The sequence below is a fragment of the Gossypium arboreum genome, chromosome 8, assembly GCF_025698485.1.
Source record: "Gossypium arboreum isolate Shixiya-1 chromosome 8, ASM2569848v2, whole genome shotgun sequence".
Lineage (NCBI taxonomy): Eukaryota > Viridiplantae > Streptophyta > Magnoliopsida > Malvales > Malvaceae > Gossypium > Gossypium arboreum.
Genome location: NC_069077.1, coordinates 140,602,717 through 140,630,197, shown reverse-complemented (window position 1 = coordinate 140,630,197; position 27,481 = coordinate 140,602,717). Strand labels below are relative to the sequence as shown.

General features: G+C 32.4%; 2 protein-coding genes, 2 non-coding genes and 1 pseudogene across 5 annotated transcripts; 3 read left to right on the top strand and 2 right to left on the bottom strand.

Moving 5' to 3' along the window:
• Nucleotides 1-1,569: 1,569 nt before the first annotated feature.
• On the top strand, nt 1,570-1,646 carry LOC128279868 (small nucleolar RNA R12). Its single transcript, XR_008270060.1, has one exon. It is a non-coding gene; the product is annotated as a small nucleolar RNA R12 (small nucleolar RNA).
• Nucleotides 1,647-1,719: 73 nt separating this feature from the next.
• LOC128280049 (small nucleolar RNA SNORD24) lies at nt 1,720-1,806 on the top strand. The gene has a single exon (XR_008270230.1). It is a non-coding gene; the product is annotated as a small nucleolar RNA SNORD24 (small nucleolar RNA).
• A 9,114-nt stretch (nt 1,807-10,920) lies between these two features.
• On the top strand, nt 10,921-13,032 carry LOC108488060 (putative nuclear RNA export factor SDE5). Of its 2 annotated transcripts, XM_017792377.2 has the most exons (5): nt 10,921-11,053; nt 11,133-11,532; nt 11,632-11,657; nt 12,256-12,312; nt 12,792-13,032. In XM_017792377.2, exons 2-5 carry the CDS (start codon nt 11,367-11,369, stop codon nt 12,798-12,800), a joined length of 258 nt encoding a protein of 85 aa, XP_017647866.1. In that variant the 5' UTR covers nt 10,921-11,053; nt 11,133-11,366; the 3' UTR covers nt 12,801-13,032. The 2 variants fall into 2 exon arrangements, with proteins under 2 accessions (XP_017647866.1, XP_052887358.1); XM_053031398.1 differs by having other exon boundaries at nt 11,001-11,532.
• Nucleotides 13,033-14,055: 1,023 nt separating this feature from the next.
• Nucleotides 14,056-18,672, bottom strand: LOC108465550 (CRM-domain containing factor CFM3A, chloroplastic/mitochondrial). The gene is made up of 9 exons (XM_017765899.2): nt 17,575-18,672; nt 16,725-17,214; nt 16,515-16,645; nt 15,533-15,883; nt 15,241-15,397; nt 14,858-15,150; nt 14,694-14,753; nt 14,504-14,596; nt 14,056-14,387 (listed from the first exon to the last, which is right to left on the bottom strand). The coding sequence occupies exons 1-9, from the start codon at nt 18,439-18,441 to the stop codon at nt 14,268-14,270; spliced, it is 2,562 nt and encodes an 853-aa protein (XP_017621388.1). The 5' UTR covers nt 18,442-18,672; the 3' UTR covers nt 14,056-14,267.
• A 1,010-nt stretch (nt 18,673-19,682) lies between these two features.
• Nucleotides 19,683-26,598, bottom strand: LOC108465547 (ribosome biogenesis regulatory protein homolog; annotated as a pseudogene).
• Between the last annotated feature and the right edge of the window lie 883 nt (nt 26,599-27,481).

Sequence of the window (27,481 nt, the reverse complement as noted above, 5' to 3'; positions counted from 1 at the left end):
TGTGTATATATATATATAAGTTGCAAGACTTCTTGAAAAAGGTTCAGGTTCAAGACAATTTTTGTTCGGGTCATTCAAGTTTGAGGTTTGACTTTTTGGATCAAATCATTACAAATTCAAATCATTTCAGATTTTAGTTACCACAGGTTCAAATATTTTCAAGTTATTTGTTTAAGTTATTTTAAGTTCGAATTCGAATCAGATTAGGTTTATGTTAATTCAAAATTATATAAATTATAATCTCATTCGAATTCAAAATTTTACTATATTATATGAAAAGATAATATATTTTGAAATATTAATCCATGTGTCGTAACGAGTATGAATTACATATATTTTATCAAATAAAATGTTTTGAGTTACAACATGTCATGAGCAGCTTCCAAAGAAGTCTGGTTCACAAAGTCGGGAGCATGGTGGTGGTTCACAAAGTCGGGAGCATCGTTGTAAAGATAATTATGAAGTTATTTCGTTAGTTCAAAAATTTCTCTAAACTCATGCTTATATATATATATATATATTATAAATTAATTTTAAACTTAAATCAAAAGAAAATATTTTAAAATTGATTTTAACCCAGTGTCCTTGTAATTTTAGAAATTGCTTTTATTTGATTTTTAGTTTCATCAAATAATAATTATTAAATTCATTCAGTTAAGTTCTATTATTTTTAAAATTTAATATGGAAAATTCAGTTAATGGACTAACTACTATCATTTGTGTCGACTAAAAATTTAAATTTCAAATAGTATATAGACTTAGAATGATTCAATTAGAGAATATAAACTAAAGTTACAATTGTACACATAGTACAAAACCATCAATTAGATTTAACTGAACAAATATAACAACTATTGCTTGAGTCAGATTAAAAATTTAAAATTAAAAAATATAAAAACTAAAATTAATCAAATGAAAATATAATTATTAAATTCACAATTTTTATAAAGTATAGAAATTAATAATAAATTTTAACCTAAATTATATAAACTATGAAAAAAGAAAAACTTTTAAAAATAATTTATCTTTAAGCTATTTTGAATTAAATAAAGGAATATTATAGTTTCTAAAAAAATATAAATACATATTTTAAAAATCAAGATAAAACTATGCGCCGTCATCCAAGCCCAAACAAGAAGCCCAATCAAAAGATAAAGAATTAGGGTTCTCTGATTTAAACTTAGGGTTTTCCTTCTCCCTATATAACGCTTATACTTTGGTCATACCTCAACCAATCTTGCAGGGTTCAGTGCCTTGAACAGCTTATCTCTTTATTTTCGTTTTTTTTTTTATTATTTCAGCCCAAGAATTATACAAAAAGAAAAACAAATTTCTGGAATAGATTTGTGATGGAAGGCCTAATAATTGCAATCCTTTGATCTTTGTAAATGGGGATGGATCAAAGGATCTATCGTTAGGCCAAAGCGATGGCGTTTTGTATACGCAGCTTTCCTCTGTGTATACTCTCCCTTTAGCTCCGATTATTCTTCTTCTTTTGGGGTTTATCGGTGACAAGGTAGATACATCTCTTTTATTTTTTTATTTAAAAAAAAACGGAGGAAAAAGAAAAGGAGGATGATGAAAACAATCAGACGGATTCCCATTGATTTTTTCTATGAGAACATAACCAGCTACTTCTGACTCTTTGAATTTTTCCTTAAATTTTATTTTATTTTTTGGTGAAAAATATGGTTTTATTAAATAAAAGAGTTAAAGTATGGCCTGTGATGTAAGAAAATATTTGCTACTCTTGATAGTGGTTTAAACCATTATCTGATGATTATTTCCACCAAGATCTCTGAGGCCTTTTTTTTCAATTAATTTTGTTTATTATAGTTGCAATGATTATAAGCCCTGCATAATTAAATAGGGTTCAATGGTATCTTTAACCCTTGAAAATTATATTAGATTTTTATTATTATATATTTTAGGGTTTATAATTATTTTTCCAATAATGAAGAAAGTAGTAGATGTGAAGTAATGTAAAATAAATCAAATTTGATACCGAAATATTCGGTTTGGTAATTGGTAATAGTTTTTCCTTCGCCTTGGTAAATCAAAATGTAATTTCTAACATTGCTAGAGAGGAAATTAGAAAAACTATAAACTCTATTTGCTGATGCTACAAATTCCTTTCACAATATTTCATATTTTGATTAGGGATGTTTGCATCCATCTTTGACAAGAACTTTTATCCCCATTTTGTCCTATGATTCGTTGTGGATACAAAACCTAAAATCATTTTTGCCTCACGGCTTGCAAAAATAAAACCGTTCTTGTTTCACGACGTTCGTTGGTACCTGGTACCACCGAATCTTCGGCGGAGATTCTTGGTTATACTTGCTTTGTGACTTAGGTTTAGTTTGGACGGGCGGTGTGTTTGTTTTTAGTAAGGTCAAAAAATAGCAGTGACGGTGAGCTTAGTTGCTGTAGCGGTGAGGTTGGATACTGTAGCAGTGAGATTAAAAACAAAAGTGGAGTGTGTGTTTGGATTCAAATGCAGCTGTAGTGGTGAGCTAAAAATGAAAAATGACTATTAAAGATGTCATATTAGATGTCATATTAGAATTGATATATAATAGAAATTTTTAAATTAACTTTACTTATATAAAATTATTAAAATATGTGAATTTATAAATTTATTTAATAAAATATTAAAATGTATTTTTAATATTTTATTATAAATATTTTAATAAATTATATAATTAATTTAAATTATTTATTAGATAAAATGATGATAATTTTAATTTTTATAGTTAAATATTTTTTTAACAATGATAAATATTATTTTCGTAAATAGTAACATTATGGTTGAAGAGTTTTCGCAGTTATTTGTTAATGAATTTAGTTGTTTTCTTTCTAAATCTGAAAACAAATAAGATTGGAAAAGAATTTAGGCCAAAATTTAAAGGATAAAATGGTAAAATGATATAAATAGAAGTATGGGTATTTTTTCAGTTGCCTTTAACTGTTGCTCTTTGCTTCAGTTTCGTTTCACTGTTGCAGTGAGATTGAATTTCTTTTTCACTGTATTGGATTGGTGAATCAAGCAGTAGACTAGTGAGGTTGAGTACTCCAACTGTACTTCACTGGTGAAAAAAGCTTATCCAAAGGCAGCCTTAGAGGTGTGTTGGCTGGCTCAATTAAAAATTTTGTTAGGCTTGAGTTGGGCTTAACTCAAAAAATAGATTTTAAAATCTTGTTAAAGATCAATTTAGATAAAAATATTAAAATTTGGACTTCACTTATTCCGTTTATATTAATTTTATATAATTTTAAAATATATATAATAAATTAAAATAAATATTTAAAAAAATATGTATATTTAAATAATAATAAGATAGATGTAATTTAACAAGTAAATATTTTTAAAATAATAAAATTAATAAATATTTTTAAATAATAACAAAATTAATAATAAAATAAATTTTATACAATATCTAATCAATAATATTAAAATAGTGATAATATAATAGTAAAATTGTAACAAAATAGAAAGAAAATAACAAGAAAATAATATTATAAAACAAAAAAAATATTTTTGTATCTTTTAGTGAATTTTGGTCGAGTTGGGCTTGGGTCAAAAATATCTTATCAGAAGTTTTGTGTATTTTTTAAATAGGTTTTTTTTTTGTCCATGTTTATTTTTCAAGTTTATATTGTCTAGACCTTCCTACATTTTAGCTGAGCCTTTGGCCTAACCCATGACCAAGTCTATTTGAGACTCACTTTTTATAATATATTTTTAAGTATCAATTAAATAAATATTAATTATATTTTAATGAAAAAATTAAAAATTAATTTTGGAACTCCCATCACTTATGTGATATTATTTCAATTGTCACTACTTAAAAAAAAGTTGTTTTAGGAGGAAATAAAATAAAATTCTTACATAATATCTATATACAAATAATGTTTTAAATAAATTATAAATGTCTTCAAATGCAACACAAACGTAAAATTTAAATTACAAATATGTTTATTATATTATGCAGAGTGGGTGGGGATGCGACAAGTATAAGGTCATAGCTATGTTTGTCCTATCACCCACGGTAGGTCTAATTTTTGTCTCCATCTTTGCCCTATTACCTCTAAAACTTGTATTCATCTTCGCCAATTGGATGCAAAGTGAGTCAAGGTCCCGTAAAACCTGCGCCATTGACATCTTTAATTTTGATTGTGCCTCAAATATCTTAATTTTATTTAAATTGTTATATAATTATAAGCGATGATAACATCATCATTTTCATTACTAATTCAAAATTATGAGATTTTCATCTCTTATGATTTCTTTAGTGCATGAAAAGGAGTAGGGATACACTTTAATATTATATAAGTGGTTAAATATAAGTGAGAAAGTATTATGAATTGAATTATACTTGATGGTAATGAATGTTGATAATTTAATTGTTTTGAGTATAGTATAAATGAGGATGATATGAATTTTATATATGATATGTGATATGAAAATGTTATGAAACTTTGAGATGTGAATATGTAGATGATATATAAATGGAACATTAGTTACTCTAATTGTTCGGAAAGAGTCGAATATAGTTAGCATAATATAAGATTAGACTGGGTACGAGTTCATACTTCAATTATGTTCCAATGATGTAGTAAGTGCCAGTATAATATGATAGTGTTAATGCATATATTAATTCGGTTATGTTTCGATGATACACTAATGTGCTAGATTGGTGTGTTGTCGCGTTTTGTGGTTTATGGTTTAATCGAAAATGAGCATATCATGAAGGAATTAATTAGGGTGTGAATGGGCTAGTTACGTTTGTAAAATCTTAGATGCAAGAGGTAAATATTTTGGAACATGTATTGCCACAATAGCAATAGACATATAACATCATTTGGGAACCGCCAACAGGGGATTTAATGAAAGTAAATTTCGATTTTGCTTATAACCAGATAACAAAGAAGACAATAGTTGGTTTAGCAGTCAGGAATAATGAGTCGTTATTGATGGCAGTGGGGACTCACCCATATGAAAATGTGGCAAATTCAATGGCAGAAGAGGCAAGGGCGTGTCTTAGTGCCGTAGTTTTGGCAGAGAAGTTAGGTTTTCGGGAAGTAATTGTTGAGCGGGATGCATTTACTGTTATTAAGAAATTTAACAGTATGTTTGGTTCAAGAGAATTGCTATGCAGTTACTACTAAATTTTGAGGGATAACCATTCCATTATTTGGTTCAATTCTCCCACCGAATACCTAATATTCATTCCTTCACTATTCGTTGAAAATGCTGAATAGCCATTCAGCAGTAAACCATTGTAATGGTTATTCAGCAATTCAATGAACCACAAATTTACAAGTTTATTTGGCAAAAACCTGGGACGGCTTTCTTTCACCATTTCCTTCCAAACTTTCTCTTTTCATCTTTCTATCAAATTGAGGGAAAGGAAAGCTCAAAACGTTGAATTCGTCTCCAGGTAAACATCAATTTCCATATGTAAAATTCAAGAACTTGAAAATTGTAAAATATGAGTCTTTGGTGCTTGGGTTTGGTTTGGATTTCTGAAAAAAAAAATATCAATGGGTTTGGTTCGGATTTCTAAAATTTCTTTCTCAATTGAAATTTTAACTTTCTTTTACTATTAACTTAAACAAAAGGGTAATTTGTTTCTTTTTTATTTATTTATTTTCTATGTTTTGATTTTACTTTTCTGGTGATTTCGGTAATTCATGTATGTTGCAAATCCATGTTCTTTTCAATTATGTTCTAATGCTTATTAGAGGTGTGCATGGGCTGGGTTACCCGGCTCAGCTCGAAGGCTTACTCGAAAATGGGAGGGTCCAGGTAAAAATATAGGCCCGAAATATGAATTTTGGCAAAAAATAGGCCCATTTAAAAATGAGTCAGGCCTCGAGTAAGGTATTTTTAGCCCGGGCCCGACTTGATCTGGCCCGAATTCACTAAAGGACAAAAAAAAATCTACATTTTTTTTTAATTTTTGAATGTTATTTTTTTGTTGTTTTCTCCCTATTTTGCTACCATTTTACTATTATGTTGCTACTATTTTGTTGTTATTGTTTGGATATTGTATAAAACTTATTTTATTGTTAATTTTGTTATTATTTTAAAGGCATTTGTTAATTATTATTATTATTATTTTAGAGGCATTTGCTTGTTAAGTTGCATCTATCTTAGTGTTATTTAAGTCTACATATTTTTAAAATTTATTTTCAATTAGTTGGGAAATATTTATTTTGATATTTTTAGTATTTTGATGTATTATATATATTTAAAAATAATATAAAAAATTAATATGGGCGGGCCAGACCGGGCCCGAGTTTTAGTATTTTTATTCGGGTCGGACTTGGGAAAAATTTTAGGCTCGTTTTTTAGGCCCGAGCTGGTCAATAAATGGGCATGATTTTTTAGTTGAACTCGGCCCGAATCGGCCCAATTATATACTAAATATATATTTTTATTTTTAATCATATTTCCATTTTATTTTCAATTTTAATATTGTAACACCCCTTACCTGTATCCATTGCCGGAATAGGGTACGAGGCATTACCGGAGTTTACTAAACATTTTCAGATAATTCTGAGTCATTTATTATTCATAGTTTGAAAATAATCATAATGTTTCTCTATTGGGCCCTCGAAGCCCCAAACATAATTAGAAACCAACCGGAATTAAATCGAGATCATAGAAAATTTTTTTTTGCAAAATCTTAAATTTTATTTTCACCTAAGTACATACTATTTCAATGTTCCTTATAATTAAACATGTTACCATTCAATCAATAGTTTGGCACTTGTCTTAGCGTCAAACAACATCATTGTTAGTATACTTGCACATATTTCATCTAAATTCAACATTGATATACTTATTTCTCGACATATCGCACTTGAGTTTAATAATAGTCTCAACTTACATAATTTCCTCATATCAACATATCAAAGATAATCATATATGTACATGTCATGAAACATATCATGCTCTTACCGTTTCTTCATAAGCATATATCATTCATTTCATTATATTAATATTTCATGCTTCATCATTTCCATATATTTTATGTATATTTATTCGGTAATAGTTTATATCAAACTTAACATAAATTATATTCCATGTACTTATACTTATTTCGTTTATCTATCTTCATAATTATTTCATACAACTATTTTGTACATATATTTCCATATGACCAGTTCTTGTAAACATTTCACACAACAATTTCATATAACCATTCGTTATCTGATACGTATTACCTGAATATCAATTGTTCAATAGATGTCATAGCGTCTCCCATCCACGGTCTTGTTTATCTTTGACATGATGCCATAGTGTCTTTCAACTATGGTCTTACTCATTTTCTGTCATGTTGCCATGGTATCTTTCAACCATGGTCTTATTCTTTTCTTGTCACGTTGCCATGGTATCTTTCAACCATGGTCTTATTCATTTCATATCACGTTGCCATGGTATCTTTCAACCATGGTCTTACACATTTTATATCAGGTTGCCATGGTATCTTTCAACCATGGTCTTATTCATTTCATATCACGTTGCCATAGTATCTTTCAACCATGGTCTTACACATTTCATATCAGGTTGCAGTGGTATCTTTCAACCATGGTCTTATTCATTTCATATCACGTTGCCATGGTATCTTTCAACTATGGTCTTACACATTTCATATCAGGTTGCCATGGTATCTTTCAACCATGGTCTTATTCATTTCAATCAGGTTGCCATGGTATCTTTCAATCATGGTCTTACACATTTCATATCAGAGAGCACACTCCCGCGAACCTCATCCTTACAGTGGAATTACCACCAGGCTAAATCCTCAGAATATAAACTCATAGAGTATCTTGTCGGGATTACTGGTCCGAGCTAAATCCTCGCAACGACAATTACTCTAATGAGCTTGGTCTAAATTACCAGTCCAGGCTAAATTCAGACCCTAATTCGGATTACCCGTCCGGGCTAAATCTATTTTACACGTATTCTTCGGGAGGGCTATATGAGAATAAGATCATCCGTCCGGGCTAGATCCTTTTTACCGTCAATTCCTTTTCAGAAATCCATCGAATTTTCCTTTCATTCAACCGGGATTTATTTTCAATTTATATCGAGTATTAGCAATATTTCATCAATTATCATGAATTGAACATTCAAATCATATTTTCATTACATAACCACATATTTCAAGTATTTAAAATACAATTCAAGTTACGCAAACTTACCTCATTGCTTGTTTGTGTTTATAATTTCATTAATCCGATATCTTTTCTTCTCAACGATCAAGTCTCATATTTGAGTCGTCCGAATATTTATAAATAAATTTGATCATCATTTTCATTCATTTCATATTCTAATGCATTTAATTAATGCTCTAGGGAAAATTACCATTTTGCCCCTAAACTTTTAATTAATGACGATTTCATCTTTAGGGTCAGGAAAATAAAATTCTTGCAATTTAATCCTTATTTCCAGCTATTGTTCTCATACATATTGATAACAATCCATGAATTCTATAAAATATCATAATTTTCCATAATTTCAACACTTTTCAATTTAATCCCTAAAACATGTTTTCCCCCTATCTTGAACTAAATTAATAATTTCATTTAATTTTGTAATTTAAATAATAAAATTAATCCATTTCATGCAATTTGGTCATTTTTTATATTTTTACAAAATTGCCCATAAAGCTTTACTTTTATTCAATTTAGTCCCTGAGCCTAAAGTATGCAAATTAGCCATGCTAAATGAATATTCATATATGTTTTCCTCCTCCTCCTCTCCATTCCACATCCTTAATGTATATAACACACTTGTAAGTAACATTATCTATATTTTTTTATTATTTACTTTTATGAATATTCAAGCTATCCATCCGTGTCATAGTCACTAAATTATTCATATCTGGAGCTATAAAACTCCAAATTAAGATCCGATAATTTTATCTGAAACTATACTAATATATATTCTTATCATAAAATTTTAAGAATTTTTGTTTAGCCAATAAGTATAGTTTATTCTTTAAAGTTACCCCTATTCTGCTGTCTGACAGTTCTGACCCTTCTTCATTAAAAATTAATTATCTCCTCATAAAGAATTCAAATGATGTTCTTGCTTGTTTCTATTAAAAATAGACTCATTCAGGATTCTAAACATATAAATTTAAGCTCATAATTATTTTTCTAAAATTTTGATGATTTTCCAAATTCAGAACAGGGGAACCCGAAATAATTCTGACCTTGTCTCATAAAATTTATTATATCTCATGATTTAAAATTCTATTGCTTACATAATTTCTTTTATAAGAAACTAGACTCAATAATTTTAATTTCATATTTTATTCATCCTATAATTTGATTTATAAAATTTTGGTGATTTTTCAAAATTAGGCTACTGCTGCTGTCCAAAACTGTTTTAGTACAAGATATTATTTACTATATTTATAACACTCTTATTTTCTTTCTCTACAATATTTCTCATCACTTTCTCTTGTTTTCTCTTCACTAACATATCAAGAACATAGAACCATATGTAAGGAAACTCTACATTAACATTAATCCCATGCTTTTTCAATAATATCAAACTTAAAAATATATTGAAATCATGATGTTCTTACCTTGTTCTATTGATTTCAATCTTCATCTTGATTTTCTCTCTCCTTCAGCTTCCATTTCTCGAATCCAACTTGATATTCTAACTTCCCATAGTCTCCTTAACATTTTTATCTCTTGGTAGCTATGGAAATTCTTTTGATTTTTGGGTGAAAATGGTGAATTTTTGGTAAAAGGACCAAATTGTAAAGAAAGTAAAATTTTCTTTGTAAAGAAAGTAAAATTTTCTTTCTTTCTCTCTTTCTCTCACGTTAGTGCATGGGAAATATGGATGAGAATTTCTCATCTTTCTTTCTTTATATACTAATAAAATAATAAAAATATATATATATATATATCTTATTAAAATATTAATAAAATAATATTTATCTAATTAAATAATTATAAAATATCAAAATATCTCTAGCATCATTATTACTTTCTAGATTTCTCTCTCTCCAATTGACCATTTTGTCCTTCATTATCTTTTAAAATTTCATCCTTGAGTCATTATTTAATTTGGTAAAATTATAATTTAGTCCCTCATAATTCTTTATCTATTCAATTTGGTCCTAATTCATCCATTTTCTTTAGTTTCTAGATTATTCCACCCTTAAAATATTTATGCTATTGATCCTTTAAATTTTTCATACTTACACTTTAACCCCTCAAATTTTGAGTATTTACTCTTGTGCAACAAAACTTTCTCACTTTTACAATTTAGTCCTTTGTGAATTAATATACCATAATATACTTCCCAATATTGACATAACTCAAAATTTCCCTTTTGTCACTTTATTTTCTTATTTTACTATATCACGAATAATATTTTACTTGTAAAATTTTCGGATATTACAAATATAACCACTTTTTATTATATTTTCAATTTGTGTATTGTTTTAAGAATTATTTGAGTCTCATTTTTTATTTGTTTCTTTTTTGAATATTTGTTTTTATGTTTTTAAATGTATTTGATTTATTATATTTTAAAATTTTTTATTTAATGAAATAAGTTAAAAAAACTTTAATATGGGCCGGGCCGAGCCGGGCTCAGGCTTATCAATTTTATTTCGGGCCGGGTTTGGACAAAAATTTTAGGCCCATATTTCTGGCCTGGCCGGGCCGGGCCCAGGCCTAAAAAAGGGCCTAAAATTTTGTCTAGGCCCGGCCCATGCACACGTCTAATGTTGATCATGGGGGGACAAATTCTTTGTTTAAATATATAAATCTTGTCATTGAATCCTTTCTTATTTCCATTAAATGTAGATTTCTAACTTGAATGGATTGCAAAATAATGAGGAGAAGGCATTAAAAAATTTTCTCGATTCTTTCGAATCCGTTTTTTTCTCTTAATGACATCGCTTATGCTTACTGCGAGGTTGACCGGAATCCATATTTGGCTGGTTTAATTCTATATGAAATGCATGGGATCCCTCCTTTAGTTTCCACTGATCAATTTAACAACAAGGTGAAAAAAGATGAAACTTCGTGATCAAGTTATGTTAAAAGTTCAAAAAAGTATTCACAAACATGTGATGTTTTTACAGCGGATCAACCAGTTTCAACCATTACTGATGAGTGTAGTGGCAATGGGAAAAAGTATGAATCTATGGAATCATCTTGTTGTAATAGTTTTCAGAGTTCTTGTCAAGCAAATGGGGATTTAAGATCTCCGAAGCAAAAGGCGAGACCGATTTCAGGAGGCACTCTTTCGAGCATGCTAGGAAAAGGGCTTATGAAATCTGTCATTTGGCTAATGGTTCGTATTCGGGACCAAACCTATGAAAGTGGACTCAAAGGAGATGCTAATGTCTTTGTTTTGGGGTGAAGAATTCGAATCCAGTAGTCGGAACGAGGATTGTATGTACAAGGATATGGAAGATTTTCTTTTCAAGATGCTAGGAGAGGAATTTCGATTGGAAAGGGATGCGATTCAAGAAGTTCTGAGTAAACCTTCATACAAAATCATATATCATTGTTAATTGAATTTTGAGTCAATATTACATTTGTTTAACTGCTAATCGAGTTTTATTTTTTAATATGCAGATAGATGTGGATACAACATGCAAAAGGTATGGAACTATGAACAATGTTCTTGTTTTAGAAGATCTTAAGTTCATATTAAACAGATATGCAATTACTAAGCTTTGTTAGTGCAATTTATCGTGCATTATTTGGGAAAATTAAGTTTCTATTGTTATTTTATTATTGTTCATTAGCCTTTTAATGGTGGTTTACATTGCGAAATATGATAATCCTGAAGGCTTTCTTAACAGTTGTGAATGACATTTCTCTATTTACTATAGCATGTTTGAACTTGTTAGAACTGATGGATATTCCTTTCCTCTTTCTTGACTTATAAGAGAATGGAGAAGCTTCTTGACCGGTCGATGTTTACTTTATATGTGAATTTTAGTTTACCTTGTTTCGATGTTCACTTGCATATGAAGATGAAGAAGAAGAATAAGATAGTTTCCAGTTTTCAGTTTCTTCGAAGAGTTGTGAAGGAATATAGGGCTACAATGAAGGAACATTATAAGGCTATAAGTCTTGAGTTTTCAAAATGTCAGTCCTTTGTATTTGCACAATGCCACGTTTCTCAAATGTCCGATGTTGTTTATACGATATCAATCCCTTTTATATTCTTAACTTCTTTATGTTCTTTGTCAGGTTGTTGATGCTTTTGTTAAGGGGGATCAAGATCAAGCAAACAAAATTCTCGAACAGGTAACATATATGCGTGTTTCGTAGATACTCTTTGATTCCAAAAGGATCGAGATACAAGTTAAATTAACCTATTTTTCCTGGGAACTTACGGATAAAGTAGATAAAGAGTAGTGAACTAAGTGAAAGGAAGTTTTTCCAATGCTAAGCTTTGGTGTCAGGTGTTCAACTTTGTTAGCAATGCGTATCAGGCTGTAGGAGCTTTGTTTTTTAATTTGAACTTAAAAATACGAGTTCCGATAGGCATTCGATGTTAGGTAATTGGGTGTTAATATACAAGTTAAATGACTCTAATGAAGGATTTTGGTGTGGCATGGACAATTTTTTCAAGAAAAGGCTCACCAACCAGATGAAGAATCCAATTAAAAGAGTTTTGAAACTCGATTAGCTTCTTGTTCTTCGACCATGTTTGCAGAAGAACCTTGTTGGTTCTTTCATTCGCTCTCACTCTCTATTATCGTTTTCTCGATTGTATTTTTCAGGAACACTGAGATAGGAGAAGAAATGTTGCTTGAGTTGCACGATCATCGCATAAGGGAGGCAATCCAACTTTTGAAGTATCACCTATCTTCACTACCCGACATCCTATATAATTTTTTGATGCTGTAAAATTTAACATATAGATTATGACGTATAAGTTAATGACATCATGTAACTTTTTATTAATGTATGAATTTATGTTTGGATATAAAATATAATTCTCAAGTTATTTATTACTTCTAATCTTTTGCTTTTTAATTTAGATTATAATTAAATTATTTGTTTCGCTAATAAGATTTTAGGCACATTAGATATGCATTGCAGTTTAAAAATAATAAAGTGGGTTGTATATTATTTTTCTAATGCTATATATTATATATTATTATTAATTCATATTTTAATAATAATCATATTAAAATATAATTAAATTATTTATTATACAATTTAATAATAATCTTATTAAAATCTAATAACAATAACAATAATTATATTAAAATATAATTAAATTCGTGAAGAGTATTTTGGTCATTTAAACTTTTTTTCTTATACTATTACAACATCTATTCCATTCAATCAAAGACAAGAATTTTATTACAGTTCTATTTTATTTCATTCCATTCAACTAAACAATTAAATTATTGATTATAACTCTATTCCATTACAATGAACCAAACGTATCAATAAGAAAGATTAAGTCAACCATTAGCGTCTTGATAAAGGAAGTTAGGATAAGGGCTAATAATTTTCAGTCAATAGAGTTTAGGTTTGTACCTCACCAAGGGAATCCTATGGCGCACACACTAGCAAAGGAGGGAAGGAGGGTCGACGAGCCTAGTGTTTGGGTAGAGGAAGCACTGAGGTAGGTGGCAGTAGCGGTAGGAGGGATCGAAGGGCCATGCAAGTTCGGGACTGAGGTGGGTTTTTTGACGCTAGAGAAATGGTTCATCTTTGGGACTCCCGAGGCGGCTAGATTAGCAAGAGCATGATAATCGTTGAGATGCCATCGTGGGTGAGAATGGGGAGAGAAGCTACTCGTTTTTTCGAACTGGTGGTGATTGTTTGTAGATTTTGTGGGGAGCCGTTTCATCTAATTTATTTTACGTTTTTTGTTTTTGTTTTTCAATCTGGTTAGTGTGGTTTTTCTTGCTTTTGTTGTTTTGTTTATTTGGTTTTTTTTTTTTTGGGGTTTTGTTTCCTATAGCTGCAATTATGACACCGATATGCTTGACCAATCGGTTGCTTTGGTGGGTAGGTGTAATGGCTCTCTTTTCTTTAATAATTATCATCAGCAATTATTTATTTCAAAAAAAAAAAAATAGTAATAATAACCACGAGAACATTACCCTTAAATAGATTACATAAAAATATAACCCCAAAACTTACTTCATTTTTAACCATATTACATTCTTCATTGTTGCTCTTTGACACCTGTTTTCACTGCTTCACCGGTTTGTCTCTTAGGGAACAGCGGATTCCATTCATGACTCCTGGTGTTGGTTATGGAAAGGGAAATTTGTTTCTAAATGAAGATCGTCATTTTCTTCTTCTCCATCATTTTCACCGTCATATGTCCCAAGATATGCCTCATCTCCTTCCTCCTGTAGACCGCAGAATATATATATATTTTTTGTAAGAAAAACAAAGCATTAGATCGACTATCTTACATCAATATACAGCAGCAGAAAAAGGCAGAGAGAGAAAAAAAATTAAAGACCTCGGTGTCATCATCATCGTCACTAGGATATGAAGAATCTAATCTGTCGTAGAATTCCTCGTCTCCTCGGGCATCCATACTGTGCATTTGATCCTATTAAAGCGCATGCAAGGTTAATGCATATGTATTCATGGTCACACTACTGAACCAAAGAAGAGAAAAAGCTAATATGCTACATAAGAAAACATACTATTTCAGATCTTATTTTCTCCACTTTAGCCTGCAGAGCTGAAATATGCTTCACAAGAGCCTGTTGACAGAATGAGTCATTTTACATGTGTCTGCAAATTTAGAGGGTAAACTAAGGAGTTTAAGGTTAAAGGTGGACTATCAAAAGCGTAAGGAACATGCTACCTCGCGTCTTTGAAGCTCAATTGAACGTGCCAAAGCCCTCCTCTTCGTTAAAAGATTCTTTGGCCTAATTGTAGAAGGTCGCTCATAATCATTTCCTCGGTAAACAATTATGGCATATCCTTTGGAGATTTTATCAACTGAAACCAAAACTCCACCACTTTCAGCTTCGAGTGCTATTGCAACCTTTTTTACCTGATCAAAATTTTTAGCCTTCATGATGATCTTTACCAATTCCCTGTATTTCCAGTGCAAGTGCATGTTTTCTATAGTACCATCGAAAACTCCACGTCTACCTGAAGCAAGAAATTCAATTCCCATAAGAATCTTAAATTCTATACAGGAAGACTATAAATCAGTGATAACTGTAGCTGAATGAGAGATACCAAGAAGTAAGAAAGCTTTCATCCTTAAACCCAGCTTGCGAAACATAAACCTTTCCTCATCAGTTATACTTTCTGGATCTGCCTGCCGGTCAGCTGGTTTTAAATAATCCTCAACCTTAGATAAAGCTTGTTCAGCTTTCAATAGCTTTCGCTCAGCCTGAAAGGCAAATATTCTTCATTCAAACCTATTTACCATTTAAATATACAAATTACAAGTAATGGTAGTACTCAAGAGTATAAATCTAAGAAAAAATGCACCAAAACATAGTGACTGAAGATTCAAGGAACTCACAAAAGCCAAGTTCTTTTCAAGTTTCCTGACTAGGTTCGCATGCCTCAAGATTTCTGCTTCCTTCAACACTTTTTCCTTATGATGATCATCCAACCTCTTTCCCCATCTAGCATCTGCATCCAAAGTTTCTCCGAGGGTACCTGCAGCTCCTGATTGCTCAGCTACTTCAGTGCTTTGTGCAAACAAAGCTGACGCTCTTAACCGTGCCTGCTCCTCCACATCTTGCAGGGACTTGGCCAATCTTTCCCTTTCCAATAATGCTTCAGCAACATCTGCAGACAAAAAGTTCTTTCCCCTGTAGAAGACCAAGAAGTCTTTGTTTCTAGAGAGAAGAATGCCCCCTGTCAATTTCTGAAGCCAATCAAAAGAAGGGCATTATCAACTGTTCAATCTGGTATTATCAGAATCCAAATAGTTGAACAAAACATATTTATGAAAACTGATATAAATGCCAGTAAATGTCCATATCACCATGGATTAATACCAGGAATTGTTTTCATCTCAAAATATTTCAACAAATACTGTATTACTTATTCAACCTCAGGCAAGTGTATCACTTATATATTCTTAAGTCAAATAATGATAGCCAAAACAGAAGAAATTAGGAAGTTCGATAAAGTTGTAAAGTACAAATTGAATTGTCATGCTTATTTCATATTTAAAACTGATTTTATTCCTCATGGCTCCAATGGAAGGACTTCAAAAACCAGACTCCTAACAACAGAAGGCAAGTTCACAGGATAGCTAGACAATGTCCACTAACATATTCCCATTAGGCAGAATGGCTTCAACACATGCTGCGTGCTTGAAAAGAAAACAAAATAAACTCATGTATCATTATTTTGGGCATGATTAAGTACATAATCCAATAAATATACAAAAAGCAAAGATGCTTTCCTTAAAAAGTTCAAAGCTCAGGGGACATAAACAAAGCAAAAAGAAATAGGATAAGGAAATGCTTGAGCAAATGTAGTTTAATCACCTTGAGATCTTCAGCCATTCTCTCACTGGTAGTCAGTTGTACTCCTCGTTTAAGTGCAATCTTTGCAATAGAACTTTTTTCCCACAATTTAGTCATGGCCACCGCCAGACCTTGGAGTTGCCTACTTCTACCTGTGAGATGTATACTTCATTAGACATTCAAAAGACCTATGTTTAGATCACACGCAATGACCCAATAAATGTAGCATACCTAGAGCAAAATGTGGAGGAAGAACTCTGGCAAGTCTCCTCAAAGACGTTGCTTCCTTTACCCCAAGAGAAGATCTTACTCCATAAGGAAGTACTCTAAATGGAGGCTGATATCCAGGAACTATTCCAGGAAGCAAATCAGCATCAACTGGTAACGGGTCACATCCTGGCCAATCTGCATACCTGGGACCTAGGCCCTCTAACAGCTTGTCTACTTCATCCTCATACTTTATTTCTGGCAATGGCTCTGTATTTTTATGCTCCTCAGTAGCAGTTTCAGAGTTAGTTTGAGGTGGAGCCACATCTTTATGAGGCACCAAGTCGGATGGATCCTCAGTTTTATCAGACACCAGGGGTGATGAATATGTAGACATCTCATTTCTCTTATATATTTGTTTGTTCAGGTGCACTGAAGGAACCTCATAACTCACACCTCTATATAAAGAAATGGACGTCCCGGACCTCCAAATTACCAATCCTCCAGTTTTTCTCTGTACAAATGAGAAGACAAAAAAGCCAAATTAGAAAACAATAGAAAACTAACTTTTTATACTGGTTCAGAAAGATGAATGATAACATTCTTACATGCTATTGTCACCTAAAATTACACTATTATTTATACTTTATTTTTGCACAACAATCAACATGAGATCATATAATTCCCCAACCAGAATAAGCATGGAATAAACATAGCATTCAAAGATGTACATACATATTCTCAAAAGAGGTCCATTAAGATTCAATTGTTGGTGAGGACTCAAAATATATACTTAATCTCATATTTCCTACAACTTTTACAAAAAAGAAAAAAAAAGTACAACAGAAATAAAGAAAGTGGATTAGAAGCAAACCTCCAATATTTCATGCATCCTTTTCATATTAAGAGCAGGTGCCCCCTCAACCTTTAACCTCACAATCTCCATAGTCTTCCACTTCTCATGAATTGTATCAACCACTTCTTGAGTAACACCAGCACCCTTAATTCTCATTTTACTCTTTGTCCGAAATGTCAAGTTCCTTAACCTCCTAAGTTCAGACTCAGGCAGAGTTAATTCAGCCAATGAAGCCTTGTTATCTCCTCTTGCTGTCCACTTCCCTTCTTCCTGTTCTTCCTTCCTCTTTTCCCATGGAAACATTATTTCCCCATCACTTCCAAATTCAGTTTCCATCCCCAAAGGTGACTCCTTTGAAAACCCACCTCTAGTATTTGGTAACATTCCTTCTTCCACATAAAACATATCCTCTATAGACCCTCTTTCAATCACTTTCCTTGGTTGTTCTTCTTTCTGCTCATTTTCCTCTCCAATGTACCCAAATTTCTTCAATTTCTCCACTATTTTCTCCATTGTACTGCTGCTGCCGCTCCCATTGTTATCACTCTTTGAATAAGACAAGCTCCATAAATTCCCATCTTTCCTATAATTGAACACTGTTTTCGGCGGTTTAGGCCCATTTCTTTTGTGGGTTTTGTTCCAATTATCTAACCAATTACTTGAAAAGGTGGGAAAACCTTTGGTTTTGCTTTCTGGATTTGGGTGAATTTGTGAGTTTGAAGTTATGGTATGGTTATTAGCACAAAAATTTAGGGTTTTGAGAGGGAAATGAAAAGAACTGTACCTGAAAAAAGGGTGAGGGAGGCCATGGAACCTGGAGAGAGAGGTTTGAAATGAATCCAAGAAGGTTGTTTTCGTTGTTGTTGTTGGATGAAATAGAGTCATTGATTAGATGAAGAAACAAAAGGAAAAAAAAAAAAAACAAAGGATTGGGTAATTTAACAAAGGGTATTTAGATTAAAATTTTGGAGAAGGCTAAGGATTTCAAAGTAGTTTCATGGAGTCTCTGACTGGAAGGCTTAACTGCTGAAACATGTTATGTTATATATTATCCATGGCTGGCGGGGAAGAAATATCTGAGGTCTGTTTCGTAGTTTGGGTTTCTTATTTAAAATTAAGTGTTCTTTTTCATTTATATATATTAGTGCTTAATATTATTTAAGTGGTTAAATATATTACTTAAAAATAAAATAAAAGAAATAAATTAGTTATATAAAATTAATATAATATATTTTCTAAAATTTAAAATGATAAATAAAATATATCTAAATGTCTTATATCAATCTCTTAATAAATAATTATATAAATTGATATTTTAATCATACTATTAAATATATATTAATTTAAAATAAAAATAAAAATAATTTAATTTTTAAGCCTAGTATAAATAAATTAAACTAATATAAAAGTTTTCCAAATAAACTTAATATATATTTTAAAATTTTATAAATATATATTATATATATTAAGAATAATATTGAAATCTAAAATTTAAAGTTTTTTATTAATAAAATAATTTTATTTTATAAATGATTTTTAACATGTTTTTAATTTATATATATTTGGTATAATATAATTAGTCAGTGGTTTGTATATCATGATTTATACTATTCATAGTTGATATTATTGTCTTGAAGTTTAGCACTTGGTATTATTCTATCACGACTAACGATTAAAATAGCGGTTGGGTAGTGAAATAGTTGTTGCTATATAGCGGTAGTGGTACTGTCTGAAATCGCTATTGCTGGAAATAGCGGTGTGAAGCGGAATCACACCAATAGTGATAGATTGCGGTTGTAATTTAACAGGTAATGGCCAATTGCGGCAATAAAGAGCTGCTATTCTTATTGATATTTATTTTTTTACTTTGTTATTAGTTATTAGTTGTGTGAATTTTAAAAAAATTTACAACCGCGATAACCGCAGTGACCGTAATAGCATTCGTTATGTCCACAACTGCGATATACGTAACACGAGTGAAAACGCGGCAGCAACCGCAATTTAAATCCTTGATCACGACATATGTTGTTTGCTTTTTCTCTTTTCTTTTCTCTCATTGATTTTTTTTTCTTATCATTCATTTCATGTGATTAATAAAGAGATCGAAAAGAATTCAACGAAATGTTTTAAATGAAATGGGGTTTTGTCGAGAATGATCCGGGTCCTTTCTTTGCACCCTTCTTATGAAGTTGCTTTTTGGGTTTCAAACTTGTTTGAGGTTGACGATGATTTCCCTTCTTGATTCTTTCTATTTCTAGCTTTCTTTTATCTTTTTTCGCATTATACATTGTAACATCATGAGAATAAGATTCAGATTATCAACAAATTGAATTTACAACCAAATCCACCAAAATACATGGCTCAAACCTACGTTGTCAAGGTTGAGTATCTCATGCGAATGCTTAGAGATTAGCTTGTCATTCTCAGTTTGCCCCTTCTCCCTCGAGCCTATCCCTGACCCTTCAACAACTGGTAAGAACTGAACAAAAGAAGAGAGCATGATAATGTAGTTAATGAGAAATATTTACATTGAAACACAGGTCAAGAGGCCCAAGAGTTCAAACCTTGGGATGCTTGCTTTTTAGCAGGCTTTTCTCCTGGCAGTTTCCTATCGAATTTGCCACCACTGGTTGTAGATGTAGCAGCCATCCCAGCTACATTCCCCAATTCATCTTTAGTTACTTTCTTAGGTGGAGCCCAGGTTCCTGTTATGGACAGAGCCGTAGCAGCAAGCTGAACATGGCTGCAGCAAACTATTTAAAGTAAAATCAACAAAAACAAAACACAGCCAAATTCTTAAACTGATATAAAATGATAACAAGGAGTCTGGCAACAATCGGAAGACTCAACCAAAGATCTATTTTATTTAATGCAAGCTTATTAAAGTGTCCAAACATCCGCACGAAGAACTAGGAAGTTTGGACGAAAATGGTGCTTATAGAAAAGAGACCCAGCAACCATGGGCACCCATAAGCATGATCTGTAAAATCATAGGCTAACCTTTAAACTGCTTAAATGACATAAATATTAGGCTACAAGGGAATGCCATCAAAGAATGGGAATCGCAGGTTGGAATAGTTCTACATATATTCAAAGAATGGGTAAAACCTTGGCAAAGCACCAAGTTTTGCAGCTTGTTTCAAGTTCTGGAGGCGATTCTTCTCTTGCTTCTCAACCCGTTTCTTTTTATCATCTTGTCTTTTAGCAAAAGGATCCTCTCCTGGCTCTAGAAAAAACAACAATCATGGTCAACACAATCAAACATGTCCAATATGTTCTATTAGATGCTTGTAAACTTATGAAGTAAAGGTCTATCTATTACATGATGTGTTTGTAGTAATTAAAAAGTCCATTCGATACTCACCATCAGTCATCTTGGCCTCAATGATGGGTATGTCTTTATCATCATTGACACTATCATAACCAAAGCGACGTTTCCATGTACCAGTCTGTTCATCCCATGCAACTTTGTCCTTTTTACGTTTCTTTATACCCACAAGATATTCCAAAACAATGGAAAATGAGTTTGCACTCTAAAAGAACCATGTAAGTAGGATAGGTGAAACGAATTACCTTTCCTTTTAGCAAACTCCTCCCAATTTGTAGGAGGTTTAGGCTTTGGAAGCTGAAAACACAAGCAAATAAAGCATTTCAGTTCTGATGGCAGCTTATCAACCAAATAAAACATTGCTCATATACACTAATATAAAATTCAATTTTCAAGAGAATTAAGTAAAAGGCCAGGCTTACATGCTTCTCCCTTGGAAGCTTTGTAGTTGGAGGAGGCAGCTTAACAAGGGGCCCATCTACATCCTGGGTTGAAGGTAAATTAAAAGAGACTATCAGCAACCACTTGAACTAACTTGGTACCTGTTAGAATTAAGTGACCCAAATTCTTATTTAAATAAAATACGATGGAAAATAAAATAAAAGTAAAATCCATATAGAACTAGACTTCTTTTATTTTATTTTAGAATAAGGTTTTTAAACCTTATTAAACTCCATCTATTTTATATTGATTAGGATAAGGTGTTTCAATCCTACTAGAATATGGCTTTGCAAGCCTATAAATAGACATAGTCTATTCCTCTTGTATTTGAGTAAAAATTTTTCGACATAGTGAATTTTCTTCTCCTCTGCCCGTGGTTTTTTTCCCGAAAGGGTTTCCACGTAAAATTTATGTGTTCTTTATTTTTATTTATTTTATTCTATTTTATTTTTCACAAATTGGTATCGAGCTTCCGGTTATTCATCTCGATCACGCTAATGGCGTCTTTGAAGTATGAAATTCATTGTTGGATCGCAACACCGATTTGCGTTGTGGCAAATTAAGATGCAAGCGCTTCTTGCACGATGGATCTAGAGGATGCCCTGCTAGGATAGATAAGATGCCTTCGACATTAACAGATGAAGAGAAGAAGCGTAAGGATCGAAAGGCATTAACACAATTACATCTGCATTTGTCCAACGAAATTTTGCAGAGTGTGATGAAAGAGAAAACTGCCGCTGCATTATGGAAGAGGCTAGAACAAATATGTATGTCGAAAACTCTAACAAGCAAGTTGCATATGAAGCGGCGTCTTTATGCTCATCGTTTGGAGGAAGGTGCGTCGTACAGACACCTAACACTTAATGTTGTTTAAAGAAATTCTCTCAAACTTGGAGGCCATGGAGGTTCAAGATGATAAGGAAGATCTAGGGTTGATTCTACTTTGTTCGTTGCCCTGTCTTATTCAACCTTTAGAGACACGATTTTATATAGCCATGAGTCTCTCACAGTTGATGAGGTTTATGATTCTTTAACCTCGTATGATAAGATGAAGCATCTTATGGTTAAACCCAACTCTCGGGAGAGGGTCTCATTGTTCGTGGGAGACAAGACCGAATGTTGATGATGATCGTGGTAGAACACAGAACGGAATCCTCGTGGTAAATCTAAGGGTAGATCGAAATCTTCAAACAGAGGTAAAACTTGCAACTTCGCAAGAAGAAAGGGCACATTAAATCGAGTGCTATAAGCTACAAAATAAGATTAAAAGGGAGGTGCGAATCAAAAGGAAAACAACCGAAAATTCCGGTGAAGGCGATGTTGTAGAAGACTACAACGATGGTGAACTTCTAGTTGCTTCATCAATGATTCTAAAGTAAGCGAGGAGTGGATACTTGATTCAGTCGCACCTTCCACATGAGTCCCAATCGGGATTGGTTTACAACTTATGAAACAATGATCTCAAGGTGTTGTTTTGATGGGAAATAATGCTTCATGTAAAATCGCAGTGTTGGAACAATTAAAGTTAAGATGTTTGATGGAGTTGTCGAACACTTAGTGACGTGCGGCATGTTCCGAATTGAAAAGAAATTTAATTTCGTTGAGTACTCTTGATTCAAAAGGGCAGATACACACATTGAAAGTGGGGTTTTAAAGATTTCAAAGGGTCCTTGTTGTGATGAAAGGGCAAAGAAAGATTGCCAAGTTATATGTTTTCTGAGGTTCTATCATATCGGTGATGCAAATTGCCGCTTCCTCTTCCTTGTCGATGATGATATTACTAAACTTTGGCATATGCGCCTAGGGCATATGAGTGAGAATGGCATGGCGAATTAAGCAAAGAGGACTTCTTAATGGGCAAGGAATTTGCAAACCGAATTTCGTGAGCACTGTGTTTTTGGGAAGCAAAGAGAGTTCGATTCACTAGAGGAATCCATAACACGAAGGAAACGTTGGAGTATATCCATTCGATCCGTGGGGGCCGTCCGAGTGCCTTCGAGAGGTGGAGCTAATTATATGCTAACCTTTATTGATGATTTTTCCGAGAAAAGTTTGGGCGTTCTTCCGAAGCGAAAAGCGATGTGTTTTCCACATTTAAGTCTTGGAAAATTATGATTGAAAAAGCAGACGGAAAATGATAAAATACCTCCGCATGCACAATGGCTTAGAGTTCGCTCGATGAGTTTAATAGATTGTGCAAGTCGGAGGGATCATGAGACACTTGACGATTCGTCATACTCCACAACAAAGCGGCGTTGCGAACGAATGAACGAACGATCATGGAGAAGGTTCGATGTATGTTGTCAAATGCCAACTTACAAGTCATTTTGGGCGAATGACCTCTCATCGCATGTTTTTGATCAACCGATCTCCATCCGCTACCATTGAGAAAAGACTCCACAAGAGGTATGGTCCGTAATCCCGCTAATTATTCCGATTTAAAGATTTTTGGGTGTCCTGCGTATGCTCATGTTGATAATGGAAAATTGGAACCGAGATCCATTAAATGCGTTTTCTTGGTTATAAAGTGGTGTAAAAGGCTATAAGTTATGGTGTCCTGAAAATAGAAAAGTTGTGATTAGCAGAGATGTTGTTTTTGATGAAACCGCTATGCTACCTAACTTATCTCTTAAAGACTCTTCCAATAAAGAAAACCAAAAGCGGTGGAGCATCGATTAATACGAATCAACTCCTCAAACCAAGACAAAATTGAGAATAGAGTTGCTTCTTCACCGCAATACTCTATCGCCAAAAACAGGACAAGAAGAGAAATTAAACCTCCAAAGAAGTATGCCGAGGTTGATCTAGTTGCTTATGCTTTAAATGTGGTGAAGATATAGATGCGAATCAAGAGCCATTTAATTATTCTGAGGCGATTAGTGTGAAGACTCGAAAAAGTGGATGTTTGCTATGCAAGAGGAGATGGAATCACTCCACAAAAACAGAACATGGGATCTTGTAAAACTTCCTAAAGGTAAAAAGGCATTCGTTGTAAATGGGTGTTTAAAAGAAAGAAGGACTCAGGAGTTGAAGAACCCGATATAAAGCAAGGCTTGTTGCAAAGGGTTACAGATCAAATTCCGAGTGGACTTCACAGATGTGTTCTCTCCAGGTTGTTAAGCATAGTTCGATTCGAGCTTTGCTTGGTATTGTTGCCATGCATGATTTGGAGCTTGAGCGGTTAGATGTAAAACGCATTTTTGCATGGAGAACTTGAGGAAGATATTTACATGCAACAACCGAGAGGGTTTTATAGTCTCAAAAAGAGGACTATGTTTGCTTGTTGAAAAAGTCCCTTTACGGTTTGAAACAGTCACCAAGACAAGGGTACAAGAGGTTTGATTCCTTTATGACTTCTCATGATTTCAAAAGAAGTAGTTTTGACAGTTGTGTCTACTTTAAGAAAAAGCAGTGATGGTTCTTTTGTGTATCTACTTCTTTATGTTGATGACATGTTGATAGCGAAAAGATAAAAGAGAGATAAGAAAGGTTAAAGCCCAACTAAGTGAAGAATTTGAGATGAAAGATTTAGGACCAAAGAAAGAAGATACTTGGTATGGAGATTCTCGAGATAGAAAAGCAAGTAAATTGTACCTAAGTCGGAAGGGTATATTGAGAAAGTTCTTTGCGGGTTCAATATGCAGAGTGCTAAGCTTTAGTACTCCTTTAGCGACCCATTTCGGACTTTCATCGGCCTTATCTCCTCAATCGATAATGAGATTGAGTACATGTCACATGTTCCATACTCTAGTGCGAGAGGATCTCTCATGTATGCTATGGTTTGTTCACGTCCAGATTTATCATATGCGATCGGTCAGCTTAGCGATACATGGCGAATCTCGGTAAAGAACACCGGAAAGCGCTTCAAGGATTTTAAGATACTTACGAGGCACTACTAATGTTTGCTTACGCTTTGGAAGAACTAAAGATGGAGTTATAGGGTATGTTGATGCTGATTTTGCTGGAGACCTTGATAGAAGAAGATCTCTCACAGAGTTACGTCTTTACAATCGGAGGTTGTGCAATTAGTTGGAAAGCCACTTTGCAAACTACGATCGCTTTGTCTACCAATCGTTGAGTACATGGCGATTCTTGAGGCTTGTAAAGAAGCTATTTGGTTGAAGGGACTATTTAGTGAACTCAATGAAGACCTTCAAATCGAGACAAGATTTTGTGACGGTCAGTGCCATCTTTCTTACAAAAGATCAAATGTTTCATGAGAGAACAAAACACATTGATATTCGGTATCATTTTGTTCGTGATATTATTGCTCGTGGTGATATTGTTGTGAGCAAAATTAGCACTCATGAAAATCCTGCAGATATGATGACTAAGTCACTTCCTATAACCAAGTTTGAGCATTGCTTAGACTTGGTTGGTGTTCATTGTTGAAGTTAAACCCTTAAGGGGTTTTTGGAAGAGGTGAAGAACTTGTTTATTGAAAGTTCGCGATGAAGAACTTGTTCATTGAGAATTTGTGTCAAGGTGGAGATTGTTAGAATTAAGTGACCCAAATTCTTATTTAAATAAAATACGATGGAAAATAAAATAAAAGTAAAATCCATATAGAACTAGACTTCTTTTATTTTATTTTAGAATAAGGTTTTAAACCTTATTAAACTCCATCTATTTTATATTGATTAGGATAAGGTGTTTCAATCCTACTAGAATATGGCTTTGCAAGCCTATAAATAGACATAGTCTATTCCTCTTGTATTTGAGTAAAAATTTTTCGACATAGTGAATTTTCTTCTCCTCTGCCCGTGGTTTTTTTCCCGAAAGGGTTTCCACGTAAAATTTATGTGTTCTTTATTTTTATTTATTTTATTCTATTTTATTTTTCACAGTACCCTCTTGTAAACATTCCTTAACTAGTTCATACCTAAACATTTATAGCGGCAATCAAAATTCCACATCTTTTACAGATCAAATAAGCAAAATAAAATCTGCAGTTCTTGCTTTACCAAGTTTGAAGGAAATAAGTATCATAATGCATAGCTATTCAATTTATTTTAGAGCTCCAAATCACCTTTGCCCCCCAAAAATTTCTTATCATCCCAATAAAACAAATACCCCAAAGAGAAAGACGAAAAGTACCCATATAACAAAACAACTCAAAAATCAAACTACTACAAAAATAATAATTATTATTATGAAGGAACAAAAGGGGCAAACTTGGAAGTGGGGAGGGAAGGAAAGTTGTGAAAAGGGTTAAAAGCGAGGAGATTTCCCACTTCAAGTTGAAAAGGGTTCTAGTTTTCCTCCGTCTCCATCTTCAGCTGGCGTTGGTATGTGGTGCTTGTGTTGGAGAAATCGGATTAGTAAAACGCAGCCGAAAATAAATTTAGAGTATAAACCGGCTATAGGCTCAATCATCTTTAAAGTATAAACTTCCACGATAAGAGTTGCATATGCATCATTAGTGACTAACTTAATATTTAAGTAAATCACACATAAACATCTCAAGTAAATTAATTAATTCACAAATAAATTTAAAATTAATTCATTTTAGGTTCAGTCCAATATGTCATTCTACTAATGAATATAATTATGTATCTACTTGTGGAGTCAACTGTTTCGATAGCCAAGACTAGTTATCTTTTCAATTAAAATTATAAATGACATAATAATCCTTCTCAATATTTAAATTAAATACTCACTTTGATTCTTTTACGGTATTCCAGACTCCTTTAGATTATCTACTAAAGTAAGTTATCTTTCTCGCAATGTAAACGTTTTTACAATACTACTTATCTTCAGTTTGAAGTTAGACAATCAATAAGCTAATATTTTTTTCTCACAATTTCGTTATGCATGCGAAATATAAAAAACATAATAGTAAAATGTGAAATTAATTTTTTTATTTATTTATCGTACAAATAAATAGAAAACAATTACATATTTACTATACTATGGACACATTTTCTAACAACCTTATGATAGATAGATGATAATGCCTATTGTTTTTGAAAATCTACTAGCCACCAAAAGTTTATCTTGAAAATTAGGTGACTCTTCGTCAACTTTTTTATTTATTTTTGTTTTGAGTGTATTTTAGAATAATAATGATCTCATGAGTCAGTTTGAACCCTTGTTGGTTTTATATTTTTTTTTATTTATTTTCTATTATTTAATAAGTCTTCACTTTTAAAAAAT

What these genes read in the sequence shown, in the direction of transcription:
- LOC108488060 (XM_017792377.2), top strand. Translation starts at nt 11,367, where the DNA reads ATGAAAGTGGACTCAAAGGAGATGCTAATGTCTTTGTTTTGGGGTGAA. An exon ending in TGCGATTCAAGAAGTTCTGA is followed by an intron (nt 11,533 to 11,631) that starts GTAAACCTTCAT and finishes TTTAATATGCAG; the next exon opens with ATAGATGTGGATACAACATG. An exon ending in GTGGATACAACATGCAAAAG is followed by an intron (nt 11,658 to 12,255) that starts GTATGGAACTAT and finishes GTTCTTTGTCAG; the next exon opens with GTTGTTGATGCTTTTGTTAA.
- LOC108465550 (XM_017765899.2), bottom strand. Translation starts at nt 18,441, where the DNA reads ATGACTCTATTTCATCCAACAACAACAACGAAAACAACCTTCTTGGAT. An exon ending in GGATGCATGAAATATTGGAG is followed by an intron (nt 17,215 to 17,574) that starts GTTTGCTTCTAA and finishes TCATTTGTACAG; the next exon opens with AGAAAAACTGGAGGATTGGT. An exon ending in ACGATGATGATGACACCGAG is followed by an intron (nt 14,388 to 14,503) that starts GTCTTTAATTTT and finishes TGCGGTCTACAG; the next exon opens with GAGGAAGGAGATGAGGCATA.